This window comes from Notolepis coatsorum (genome assembly GCF_963971535.1).
Source record: "Notolepis coatsorum genome assembly, chromosome: 15".
NCBI classification, from domain to species: Eukaryota; Metazoa; Chordata; class Actinopteri; order Aulopiformes; family Paralepididae; genus Notolepis; species Notolepis coatsorum.
The window spans coordinates 4,248,199-4,262,157 of NC_140179.1; the positions used below are offsets into that span (position 1 = coordinate 4,248,199).

At 45.1% G+C, this 13,959-nt stretch overlaps 1 protein-coding gene across 1 annotated transcript in view; it reads left to right on the forward strand.

Moving 5' to 3' along the window:
- The first annotated feature begins 463 nt into the window (after positions 1-463).
- aldh1l2 (aldehyde dehydrogenase 1 family, member L2) overlaps positions 464-13,959 on the forward strand; it is a 38,726-nt gene continuing 25,230 nt past the window's right edge. The window contains exons 1-5 of the mRNA XM_084330589.1: positions 464-639; positions 2,704-2,848; positions 7,097-7,331; positions 10,134-10,299; positions 13,190-13,291. Coding sequence (XP_084186715.1) covers positions 592-639; positions 2,704-2,848; positions 7,097-7,331; positions 10,134-10,299; positions 13,190-13,291 — 696 coding nt within the window. The 5' untranslated portion in view covers positions 464-591. The remainder of the gene's footprint in view (positions 640-2,703; positions 2,849-7,096; positions 7,332-10,133; positions 10,300-13,189; positions 13,292-13,959) is intronic.

The window sequence follows — 13,959 nt, forward strand, 5'->3', positions numbered from 1 at the left end:
GATAACGTAACATTCTCTCTCTCTCTGTATATAATAATTCGAATTATAATCATATATATTTTTTATAAGATCATTTAAATGGAAATGAGGCTATAATACCACACAAGGTAACGTGCATTCTGAGCGTCGTCATAGCTACAGTACAGTGTCGGCTAAATTACTGTAAATGTAGGCACAGGCTGACGTTCCAAGGTTTAGAAAAGCAGGATGAGATCAAGGAGCAGGTAAGCGTGTGTGTGTACCCACTGTGTCACACAGTCCTGTGTGTATACTAACTGTACTGTCTGTGTACCGGCGAGCACCGGCACAGACATGATGATTATGTAATTCTGTCGTTCATATTCCCCGTGCGTGACCCGACGGTCGACGTGAGCGCGCACGTACAACAGACAGAGGCACGTACACGAGTGTCGTCGAGTATAAGCTGGCTGTGGCGAGCCCAAGCCGCTGCCACACAGAAGAGAGAGGGGCAGAGGGAGGTGTGTGTGTGTGCGTGTGTGCGTGTGACTGTCCATCAGGTCGGACTAATTCTACTGCTGTGTCTTTTAATTTGCTTTTCCAACTATAGACAACAACAACAACAACGCAATAATGTTGTGGACAGCGAACCAGGTCATAAGGAGATTCTCCACCACCTCAGTGAGTAACGTTGTTGATGTGTTTCGCCTCCTCGGACTATATGCTGCACGGAATCAATCGCTAGTATATATTCCGTTATAGCTGCGTAATATACATCCTATAGTACTGACGACAACAACCCTGGACGCTCGCCATGGTTTGCGCGTCATGGCATTTATGGATGTGTCACTGCAGCTGATATTTCATTCTCGCTTGATCCATGAATGAGTCAGCCTCATCTTCTTCGTGTGCAGAATTGCAGACTAGTATGATGAATTGAAAATGGGGGAGACCCTGATGTAAACAAGACGAAAGTCTTTCTCTGGTCTGCACCCCCTTATCAATTGTATGTATTGAACTGTACTGTACCCATTCTGCAATCTGTTAATACAGTTATCAATCAATCAATAATGGGGGGCTGTCCGCGTTCATTTTAATTTGACATTATGCGCGTTTTGTACCGTCGGCGCGTCGCCAATGTGCCACGTTACTTTTACGCACGCTGCTCGCAGTACTCACTGTCCTCACTGTACGTACACTGTAAGTAAGAGTTGCATTGCATCAGCAGCAGACTGTATGGGGGGATCGTGGATGGACTGGACTGACCGGGGCTTATAGTTGGTACTTGTATCAATGGTACCCCGCCCCAGGGGCACAACAATCGACTTCCAGTTATAGGCTAATAAAACAGTCCTTACCGGTTAAACGTATGATCCGTCTTCGACAAATATTCTCCCTTATATTTGTCTTATTCTCCACATTGCTTTTATTCTGTCTTTTATTTCATGCTCAGATTGTTATTATTATGTCTATTTTAATTCTGTGAAGCGATTTGGGCTGACATTCTTGTATGAACTGTGCCACACACACACACACGCACACCCCCCCCCCCCCCCCCGAGGGTTGTTTACATTTGGATATTTACACACTTTACTTGCATTCAAGCAATGCTTTGTCTTAAGAAGTCCCCTCCATAGCAGTAGAAACCAAACGCTGCCATCATACATTTGACAGGAACCTGAGAACTACACCCCCCCCCCCCCCGCCGGCATGTGGCGTCTGACCCTCCTCTTGAACATGAGCGTGCCCTCCTCTTGAACATGAGCGTGCCCTCCTCTTGAACATGAGCGTGCCCTCCTCTTGAACATGCCCTCCTCTTGAATTGAAGTTGAACACATGCACTTGGACATGAGCTTCATGTTTTTTTTGGAGGCGTCCCAGCTGTACTCTCAACAGCCAATGCGGTGTCACAGAAACGGGTGCTCCCCTAATGTCGTCATACACTACATGTATTATAGCATGTATTGGGCGTGCTCCCCAGAGAAAGAGGTTACTTAACATTTCGAGAGGGAAGGACATAGTAGCACATGTGCCTTTCAGCCAGACAGAATCATTTCATTTCATTTTAAATGTTCAAACCTTTATTTAAACTCACAAGACACTGAGGTTTCCCTTATTTACAGTCAGCGACCATGAGCTTACAAAACAAGACACACAATTTGTCAACAATTTCATACATATTATAGGCAAATCTGAAGAGTAGTATTTATACACAGCCCATATCAGTGGCCCTCACCCTTTTCCATATCAAGGACACCCCAAGTTGATAACCATTAGGCTGTGCAACACTAATGGGATTTAGATTTCAGGAGTCCGTCATGGACCCCCATCTGAGAAGACCTGTTAGATTTAAGTCCATATTTCCATAACTGTCAAATCTGTCATAATATAGTGTAGGGTGGGAGGTAACAGTAGAGAGAATGAAACCTATGGTAGTCACTCTTAATATATTCTCTCACAGGGCTCAACTTCTAGTGAATAAAAAAAATCCCTGTCCTTTATGTCTGCATATAATGTACATGGGCATTCATTTATTTAAAATTTTTTGAACTTCATGGTGTTTTTGTTTTGTTCTTGATTTATTGTGATGTTTCTTCTTGACTTGTTTAAAGAAGACGTGTCCGGCCCATGGGGACATTAACGTGTCGTGTCGGGGCCTTACAAATACACTTTATTTGATTTGATTTGATTTGATTTGATTTGATTTGATTTATGTTGCTTAATCCGCTGCTTGCTCTGTTACAGTGTTATTACCAGAATAAGCTGAAACTAGCTCTGATTGGCCAGAGCGTGTTTGGACAGGAAGTGTACGCCAACTTGAGGAAGCAGGGTCACAAGGTAGTTGGCGTGTTCACCGTCCCGGACAAGGATGGCAAGGCAGACCCCCTGGGTGAGTTAGTTACTATCTCGACTCTAAATACTATCTTTGTTTGTGAGTCTGTCTATTTGTTTTTTTCTGTCCCCTGGCTCTCAGTCTGTGTCAGTTAGGAACGGGCAAAACTCACAAAATGACTATTCGATAGTCACTGGGCACTATTTGACTACTATTCGAAGACCCCCCCCCCCCCCCCCCACACACACACACACACACACACACACACACACACAGAGTTTGAGCAAATGTGTGATTGATTGATTGATTGAAAACTTTATTAACAGATTGCAGAATGGGTACAATACAGTACGGCTCAATACACACAATTGTTAAGGGGATGCAGACCAGAGAAAGACTTTCGTCTTGTTTACATCAGGGTCCCCCATTTTCAATTCATAATGTAGTGTGATAATCAAACAAGCGAGCTATAGCTGGCTGTTGTCATTACAGTCGGACCAGGCTAATGTGATTGCTGGAAACAAAAGCATTCATTTCCGAAAGGGACAAACACAATGGCAAATTTACTTTGCTACACTGTAACATCCCCAGTCTCTCTTTTTTCATTCTCCATCATTCTTTTCTGTCCTTGAATATACTGTAGCAACAGAGCCTCTCCCAGCTGTTAACAGACTGTTACCTGGCTAGCTAACAAGCTGTATCCAGCATGCTGTTCAGCAGTGTAACAGTTAATAGGGGTCCCCTTTCAATACACTACACAGTGTAGGTGCTGGTAGAAAAAAAAAACATATATATATATATGTGTAACGGATGGTACCGCGAAGCGCAGTCACGATGGACTTCAGATGTTGTTGTGAAGTGACCGGGCCGAGTAGCGGTGCTCTATGGGTTAAACTCACTCTCACCCTCAAAAGACACATAGACACGTTACAAAGCAGTGAGTTCGGGCGGTCAGGTGGCGTAACAGAGATTGCGTTCGTCACCAACCCCGGAGCGGCTGGATTCGCCTGTTCGAATCCAGCTCACAGCTCCGGGGTTGTCACCAGCTTGGCTGGCCGTTCGCACTAATACAATTGGCAGTATTAGAGGGTGGGAGAAGCTGGCGGGGTGGGTCCGGGTCGTTGTAAACAGCGACTCCTACAGTTCGGTCGGGCCGCCTGCTAAGCGCGGATAGGACTTGAGTGGGATAGTGTGATCCTCCCACACGCTACGCCCTCTCAGTGAGAATCCGCGCTGCCAGGTGAAAAGAAGCGGTTGATTGGCTGGACGTGTGTCGGAGGAAGCACGTGGTAGCCTCCACTCTCCCAGACCGACTGTGGGGGGTAAGTGCGCAGCGACCAGGAAGGGGATTGGGAATTGGCATAACGACTAACATTGGGATGGGAGAAAATCGGAGGAAAAAGGAGGGGGGAAAAGATAAAAAAAAACAAAGCAGTGAGTTCACTTCTTGGTATAGCGGTGTGTATGGTTGCCCGCGGCGTGGGAGACCCGGGTTCGAAACTCCCTCGGGGCATCGAAGTTTAAGGGGACGATGTCACAACCGTTACATATATATCATTTTATATAATTTAATGACAATAAAAAAAAATGTATGCCCCTCCCCAAGTGTCAGTCATATCTACGTAGGTGACAGCAGTCTCTCTCTGGCCTCGGGCCCCAGCCTGTGAGCGAGGTACAGTAGATAGATGCTCCTAAAGCGGTGTTGCTGACTCTGCCGCAGGTCTGCAGCACAAAAGATATGCCTTTATCCCACATTAGACGCGGGATAGTGGCCCCATTGTGGCGGCGGGCGGGGGCAGAGGCCACCCTCTCTACGGGGTCTGTGGGAGACACAGCGCCGAGGCGACAACTCTATATTCGGAGGCTTTAATGATGCAACCTAAAGCCCAGTGTGCATCATCATGGACGGTGTGAGTCGATCGACTGTTTGACCCTTTCACTGCGACAATACAGAAAGTTAACCCTTTCACTGTGACAATACAGAAGGTTAACCCTTTCACTGCGACAATACAGAAGGTTAACCCTTTCACTACCACATTACAGAAGGTTAACCCTTTCACTGTCACATTACAGAAGGTTAACCCTTTCACTGCGACAATACAGAAGGTTAACCCTTTCACTGCGACAATACAGAAGGTTAACCCTTTCACTGTGACAATACCAGAAGGTTAACCCTTTCACTACCACATTACAGAAGGTTAACCCTTTCACTACCACCTTACAGAAGGTTAACCCTTTCACTGCCACATTACAGAAGGTTAACCCTTTCACTGCGACAATACAGAAGGTTAACCCTTTCACTGCCACACGGCAAAGGGTTAGCCCTTTCACAACCACAACCGTCTGTGAAAGGGTTAACCTTCTGTAGTGCGGTAGTGAAAGGGTTAACCTTCTGTAGTGCGGTAGTGAAAGGGTTAACCTTCTGTAGTGTGGTAGTGAAAGGGTTCATTCCTCCAGGGTGGAAGACGGAGCCCTAGATCCTCTTCAGCTAACTTTGGAATAGAGGGGGCACCGATGACCACTTGATGGCCAAGTGCAAGCAGGGGTTCTTACCTTTGAGTCCCAATTATGAATTGTATTGGCAAAAGTCTGTCGTGAAATATATTATCATGTCCTTATAGATCTGTGTTGAGACATCATGTTATACAGCGTGACTTTCAGTGTGACCAGCTTGACTGGTTAATGTGTGTATGTCTCTTTAAGAAGACTCCGACATCTCCCCAGCCATAGCTTATTTGTTGTTGCTCCCAGTGACTGAGAACCATTTTTGTTTACCTTCATCATCATATCTGATATTATGTTATGTCTGACAACTGTGTATTTAACATATGTCTGAACAGCGCTCTGGGTCAGTCTATGGCCAGACGCTAATGTGTTAACATAATTATTGTCTCTGACTATAAACTGTCCTTTCATTTGTGGCCACGGTGAAATAAACGTTCTTATTATTATTAATAATGATTTGTAAACGGCTCATCGTTTAGTCCTTTAATATTTCCCATTACAAGTCCAAAACAAACGATGCAACCAGGAGTTGAACCAACAATCATTGCAGTCACAGGCGGGTGCTCTCGCCACTATCTAACTATGATTATAGTTAGAGTTGAGGTTAGTTTTAACATTCACTTAACCGTTATGCTTAAGATGTAAAGTTAGGGTTACGGTTAGGGTTCGATCCCCAACAGGGGAATTTAAACGTTTTCTGAAAACGTAAAAAGAAAATTTTATAATATTATTATATATACTTATTTGTAATGTGTACACATGTGACATTTGCAATACAATACGTAAATATATTACTTATGGCTATAACATAACGTACATTATGTACCTAATTGTAGGCGCTGCAAATGTCTCCCTGAACTCTCCCTGAACTCTCCCTGAACTCACTCACTCTCGTTATCTCTCTCTCTCTCTCTCTCTCTCTCTCTCTCTCTCTCTCTCTCTCTCTCTCTCTCTCTCTCTCTCTCTCTCTACCGGTTGTGGGTGTAGAGCAGGTCAGGGTGAAAGTGTGCTTTTCCATGTGACCCCGCCAGTACTCTGGTGGGTTGTGTGACACTGACACAGACCAGAGGCCCCGCCCCCTGGTGCAGGCAGGGTAGAACCGGTAGAACCGGTAGAACCGGGAGGGACCGGAAAATACTCTCCCCACGACCCCCTACTCACTTCACGACCACTCACACTGTCACTGACGGTAGCGTTGGTGAACGACCACTGAGGGGAATGCCAATCATTTAATGAATTCACATACTAGGGCTGTCAGAATTCATTTCAATATTCAAATTTCATAAGAATTTGAAAAAAAAAAAGCTGTCAATCTAAAGTAAATAAAAAGAAAACAAAAACATTATTGATATGAAAAAACACATCACTGGTCCTTGTGCCATTTTCGTGATTTTGGAAAATGTGCCTGTAATGCAAGCCAATTAAATGGGTGTTACATAGCACAGCCTAGTGCCTATTAATGATAGTTTCCTATTGGTAGTGGTTCTACCATCATAGCAAATACAAAAGACTATGAACGTATTCATTGTAAGCGCTTTATACCTGCTTTGATATGAATTTATTCTATCGTTAATATAAAATGTATCTGTATCTCCCCTACTCTGTCTCCCTTTCAGCCGTCCTACTGTCTCGATAAAGAACCTTCTCTCTGTCTGCCTCTCAGCCTCTCATTGAAGACACTGTTTAACCCTTTCACTACCACACTACAGAAGGTTAACCCTTTCACTACCTGCACTACAGACGGTTAAGGCAGTTAGACTACCCACACTAATGGAACCCCCCCCCCCATGTCCCCCTCAGCGGTGGCCGCGGAGAAGGACGGGACGCCAGTGTTCAAGTTCCCGCGCTGGCGCGTCAAGGGGAAGCCCATCCCGGAGGTCGTAGAGGCGTACAAGGCGGTGGGCGCCGAGCTCAACGTGATGCCCTTCTGCTCCCAGTTCATCCCCATGAACGTCATCGACCACCCGAAGCACGGCTCCATCATCTACCACCCCTCCATCCTGCCGCTGCACAGAGGGGCCTCCGCCATCACCTGGTGAGGGGGGGGGGGGGGTTAGCACAAGTGACATGGGCATTGGACTTAAGGATTGGGTGAAAGGTTACAGAGTTGGTGTGTACATGTGTGTTTGTGTGTGTGCGTGTGTGTGTGTGTGTGTGCTGGAGCTTGGAAATAATTGAATATTGATTGATTGAAAACTTTATTAACAGATTGCAGAATGGGTACAATACAGTACGGCTCAATACTAACAACTGCTAAGACCAGAAAAAATACTTTCGTCTTGTTTACATAAGGGTCCCCCATTTTCAATTCATCAAGACATTTATGACATACAAGACAAGAATCAAGAATCAAGAGGTTTATTTGTCACATACATACCAGGGCATACAGTGAAATGCGGGTGGCCATGCCCGCATCGATTGTGCAATAATACAATAATAAAATAGACATAGAAAACGGGTAATAAGAAGACATAAGATGTGCATGATAAAAATAGACATGCTAAATTCCTGAGAAGGCACTGGTTCCTATGTACACTACTATACAATATACACTTTTAACTCCGTCATTATGTTATACTTAATATATCTAAACTATACTATACAGACATACAAATATACGGTAGGCCTGTGTAAGAAAAAGATATCATCACAGTTTCACAGATATCACAGTTTATTAGAGTACAGTACAATCTTAGAGTAGGAGCTTTCAATAGTATCACATCCAAATCGAACAGTTCTGTCCAAATCTAGCTCCAAAACCATAGTTGCCCAGACATAATATGACAGGTTCTCTTAAGTTCCTTCTAAGGTATTGGTATGTGGACCTACTGCCATATCATTTACTTAGAATGGTTTGTTCTGCACTGACTAGCATAGCATTTAAAACTAAAAAGTGGCAGTTACTGATAGAAGTGCCCGGAGCTGTCGCAGAGCCAGCGGGCTGGTGCAGTGCCAGGAGCTATCACAGAGCCAGGAGCTATCACAGAGTCAGGAGCTAACACAGTGCCAGGAGCTATCACAGAGTCAGGAGCTAACACAGTGCCAGGAGCTAGCACAGAGCCAGGAGCTAACACTATAACACAGAGCCAGGAGCTAACACTATAACACAGAGCCAGGAGCTAACACAGTGCCAGGAGCTAACAAAATCCTCTTCATACAGTATGGCTAGGTTGGAGCCAGTTCAGTTTGGCCTGAAATTCCATGCAAACTGGTCTCCTTATCTCTGTTTACTACCTGCAGGCCTGTCTGCACTCCACCCCTCTTATCTATCCAAATCTGTGTTAATGAGTGAAATGAATGGGGTGGGCTCCTTTCTCCAACTCCTATTGTGTTATTCACAGCCTTGTTTCATTTGAATCTAAATTGTCTTAATTCCATGCCCTGGGTGATGTGTGGACTCAGATAAGCCCGGTCTTGTTTAGTCGAAAATCATTTTATGGTCTCCTGGTCTGACCCTGGTCTGGTTGGGTTCTTGGCCTTGGTTTTAACTTCCACTTGGTCTATATTTATCTTTCTATGGCACACTTCCATTGGTCTATGCATTATGCAGGGTTCCTCAGTGCTTTCAGTTGCAAAAGGAACGCTGGGTCAGGACCCCCCAGGCAATTATGATGAATGAAGATAATTTTGAGAAGTCACAAAAATATATTAAAATCCATTTTCATATTTAAAATCTTTGGTATATATATATATACGTATGTATACGTTTTATTCTTGTGAAATAATGTTTTTTCATTTGAAGTCTAAATCCCACCTCCAATTGTTAAATAGCCTGAAAAGGGAAAATGAAAGTCATTATTTGGTGACAAAAAGGTCGCAAAAAGGCACCCCTCTGTTTTTAGGCAACACAAACAAAAAAGTTTGAGAACCACTGGCATAAGGCTCCTACAAATAAAGAAAAAGGTAGAAGAATGAACTCGGTAGAGTGCAGACCTCTGCCCAGGCCTAACAATCTCCTCAATCTCCCCACTCAACATCTTACCGGGTAGATGACAGAAACAAGAGTTTCTGATATTGCCAGCCTCAACAGGACCCAGGCTATAAATCCATGTGGTGGCGCTAGAGCAGCGGTTCCCAAACTTTTTTGGCCGTGCACCCCCTGTCACCTCCCGACCTAGCTCGCGCACCCCCCAATGGGTTTCTGTTAGAAAAAATTGTTGCTGGTCTCCGTGCACAGATTACATTTTTTATTTTATCTCTTCCCACGGCGACTATGGATAGGGAATTTCTTTATTTAATTAAAATGTTCACGACAATACTCTGCCAGCATGTTTAATATCCATAATACTAAAGGTTTTACTAAGATTTGTATGAAATTTTATTGTAAAAAAAAAAAAAAAAAAAACTTTTTTTTTACCACCATTAGCCTTTTCATGTCACGCACCACCTAGAGGGCGCTCGCGCACCACAAGGGGTGCGCGCACCACAGTTTGGGAACCACTGCGCTAGAGGAAAGGAAAGGTGACAGGGTCATCAAAATCAACAGGTTTCTCCCTCTAGGACAGTAAAATAAATAGCCAGCACTGACGGAATTGTCCTTTAGGTACTTTTATTGCCTGCGATCCAATACATCATACACGTTTCAGCAATAAGCCTTCCTCGGCGCCGTCACTTTATTCCCCGTGTAAGAAGAAGCCTGCCTGGGCTGCGGACCCACTAAGAAACCATTGGAAGAAGTTTGGGTTGCGTTCTCGCCTCCACACCCTCTTTCATTTACATTCTCCCTGCAGGAGTCATAGATATTCACAGAATTTTATTTTGTGACTGTACGACTAGGAGATGGAAGATTTATCTGGACGGGGGCGCTAGATTTATTTTTCTTATTCTTTCCCTCCAGGACCCTGATCCAGGGCGATAAGAAGGCCGGCTTCTCCGTCTTCTGGGCCGACGCCGGTCTGGACACGGGTCCCATCCTGCTGCAGAGGGAGTGTGCGGTGGAGCCTAACGACACCGTGGACACCCTCTACAACCGCTTCCTCTTCCCAGAGGGCATCAAGTCCATGGTAACTAACCATTTTTACATTTATTTTTATTTATTTAACCAGGAAGTCCCGTTGAGATACAAGATCTCTTTTTGCAAGGGAGACCTGGCCAAGATGACAGCATGCAATAACATTTGCAATATATCAGACGGCAATAAAAATGTGCGGTACATCGCACACAAGAACATAATAAAAGTGCATGTATACGATAATACAATACATCACATGTAAACACAAAAACACAAAACAGAATAGTCTACATAATAGTCAAAAGTGTATGACAATATAATACAGGGTAATACAGTAATTTAGCAGTTGGGACCCGACTACAGAAAGCAGCGACATTCTTCCTGTAGGTGTTAGGGTCGCGTTAAACCGGAGCCCAAGAGCAGAACACAAGGGAGAGAGAGAACGGAGCAGTTTAGGTTGTTTAATGTTTCCAATAGGTACCATGATGCAGACAGGGTTAGAAAACAGGAATGTTCGACAGGTGCGAGCAGGAGCACTCCTCGTGCTCCACAGGAACGTCCTGGCGGGCGGTGTTTCTCGTGAGACAGCGTAGGCCGGCAGCAGACGGTCCTCTGCACAGTCAGGGAGACGGAGGTTAGAACAAGGCAGGGAATCAGACAGAGCAGCAAGGTAGGTTACATTTCACAGTAGCAGAGAGAGAGAGAGAGAGAGAGAGAGAGAGAGAGAGAGAGATCAACATATCAAACACTTAAAGGACCAACATTATGGGGGCGGCTACGTGGCGTAGTGGGCAAGGCGCTCGCCACGAATGACGGAGCCTTGCCTGTTCGAGCCCAGCGCTCCACATTGCTTTCAGTTTAGCTGGTCGTCCGTACTAATACACATTGGCCGTATTAGGGGGAGGGAAACTGATGGGTGGGGATCGGGCGGTGTGGACAGCGACTCCTACAGGTCGGTTGGTGTGCCTGCGCAGTAGAATCAGGAAGTGTCGGGGGCAGCGTGAGCCTCCCACGCGTTACTCCTCGCCACTGAGAGATCGAGCTGCGCAGGTGAAAAGATGCGACTGCTGTTACCTCAAGTACCGGAGGGGACTTGTGCTATGTATGACTTAGTCCACATTGCAGCCGGCTTGTGGGAGGCAAGAAACAGCGTTCGTGACGGGGGGGGGGGTTGAATTGGATGATACGAAATTGGGATGGGAGAAAATATAGAAAAATGGGAGAAAAAAAGTGGATAAAAAAAAGGACCAACATTATGGGAAATGCGCTTACCATCAGACAACAATGTTTTTTGGCCAAGAGCTATAGGCTAGCCGGTCCGTATCTGCGTATCCATTAATTTGTGCTAAGCTGGGCTAGCTTGCAGCCGGATATCTTTCAACTGAGGGCACAGAGAGGAAATTGGTATCTATCTTCTTGTCTGACTCTATACAGAAGACGGTGTGTTCCGGGGGGTGTTCCTTTTAAGAATGGCGGGCCACCCACTCCGTGGCTCTTATGCCAATGCAGTGTACTTTAAAAGTACATTTATTCGATCGATGTTTCAGCAGCTAGGTTGTCTTCTTCATCAGGGCGTTGGATATACACAACGACGCGAGGTAAGAACAAATGGCCTCTATAGCCTGGCCTACACAGGCGATATCACTGAAACAGTAAAGCAACTAATCGTGTGTACCATATACCAGTCGGTGAGATTTTCATTAGGGACCATATAGACTCAGCCAACGTGCAGTTACAGATTCCTCATTCCAAATGATCAAAAAATCGTACAGAGTGCACCTTTATTTACGGAGATATTGCATTTAAAAAAAATAAATAAAAATAATATATATATATAATCACGTTCAGAAGAGCCACACACACCCCCTCCTGTGATCAGGCCTGTGAGGTTCACCACTTTTAACCATACAGTTACAACACCATGGACTGACATTTGGTTGCATAATAAGAGATCTTGGTTGCATATAAGAGGAGGATCTAGCCTCCGTTGAAAGGCAGCTTACTGTACATTGAAAGTACAATACTTTGCAAGCAAATACCTAAGATAGTACAGTCGAGTAATACCGGTGAATATCGCCAACGAGTAGAGTAGACACACCGTGGAAGTGGGAAGAAAGGAACACTTCAACCCCTATAAACACCCATGTGTAACACTCCCCCCCCCCCCCCCCCCCCCCCCCCCCAGTAACCAAATATGCCCCCCCCCCCTTTAAACAAGCAAATAGTGGGCCTCATTTATCAAGCAAAATATCTCAGCAGCATCACACCTTTACCCTCATCATTAAGAATGCAAGGTTCTATGAATATGCAAAGCTAAAGGTGTCGGGTTGCCACATATTGGACCGTAAGAGGTTTGCCCTATTAGTGACATCACACACGCATGCATGCAAGGATTTCAGGGAAGTACAGAGAGAAGCTCTCCCTCTCTCTCCAGGGAAAGAATGTGAAAAAGACACTGTTGCCAAGAGGAGTTTCGAGTGGAGGAGATCTTTAAACACTTTCCTTGAAAACAGTCCTCTTGCATATCTTGGGTGTGAAGTGAATTGTGGCACAGTATTTTTCAACCAACCAACTTTCAACCTGGAAATATTGATAAATGAGGCCAGTTATGATGAGCTGTCCTTCTGACGAGACGTTAAACAGAGGTCCCGAGGTTAAAGAACCCAAGGGCGTCTATCGCAAAGAGTAGCAGGGTTCCTTCCTGACGTTCATGGCCAAATTCCCAATCAGGTCTCTGACATCAAGGCCACCTAATCATCCCTCCCCCTCCTTCATTAGATAATATAAATCCCTGTCTCCTGGTGCCGGTGAATGGCAGCCGTTGAGCCTGCGTAGCCCACGATCGGGTGCTACACAGTGGTGGTGAAGGAGGCAATATAAGAAAAGCGCTATATGAATGCAATATTCATTGACTTATTCGTGAATGTGTTCCTATGGTGCAGGTAGAGTCGGTGCAGCTGATAGCTGATGGCAAGGCCCCCCGAATCCCCCAGTCGGAGGAAGGAGCCACCTACGAGGGCATCCAGAAGAAATCCAACTCCAAGGTAAGAGCACACACACACACACAGACACACACACAGACGCGCACACACACACACACACACAGACACACGCACGCACACACACACACAGACACACAGACACACACACACACACACACACACACACACACATCCAGAACATTGGCACTAAAGCCAAATGTAGCACCCTGTCCTAAGAAATTACAGTAGGAAATTACTGTATTCACTATTTGTGTTGCAGTAAGCAGTTGATAGAGCCTGATATGCAGCCAGTTAATTGAACAACACATTTCCTGTTTACAGAACATAGGTGGAGTGGAGTGAAATGAATGAATGAATGAATGAATGAATGAATGAATGAATGAATGAATGAATGAATGAATGAATGAATGAATGTGTGTTGGTGGTGGAGTAGCTGGGTGTCTCAGGAGGAGAAGTGAGAGGTGGGACGGGGTATCAAGTTCGTTATTTGTGACTAAAACCAGGCCACAGGCAACGGCTGCAAATGTTCTCAAGACGGAGAGTTATTTTTACAACTGCTCTTGCCACTTGCTGCGTAACGAGTAACGACAGGGCAGCCGTCACGGGCAGCTGTTTGTCTCTCATGCCATTCCAAGAAACTCATATACAGTATGTCCTAAAAACTCATATCATCCTAGAAACATAGGAAATGCTCTGCAAAACAGATAATA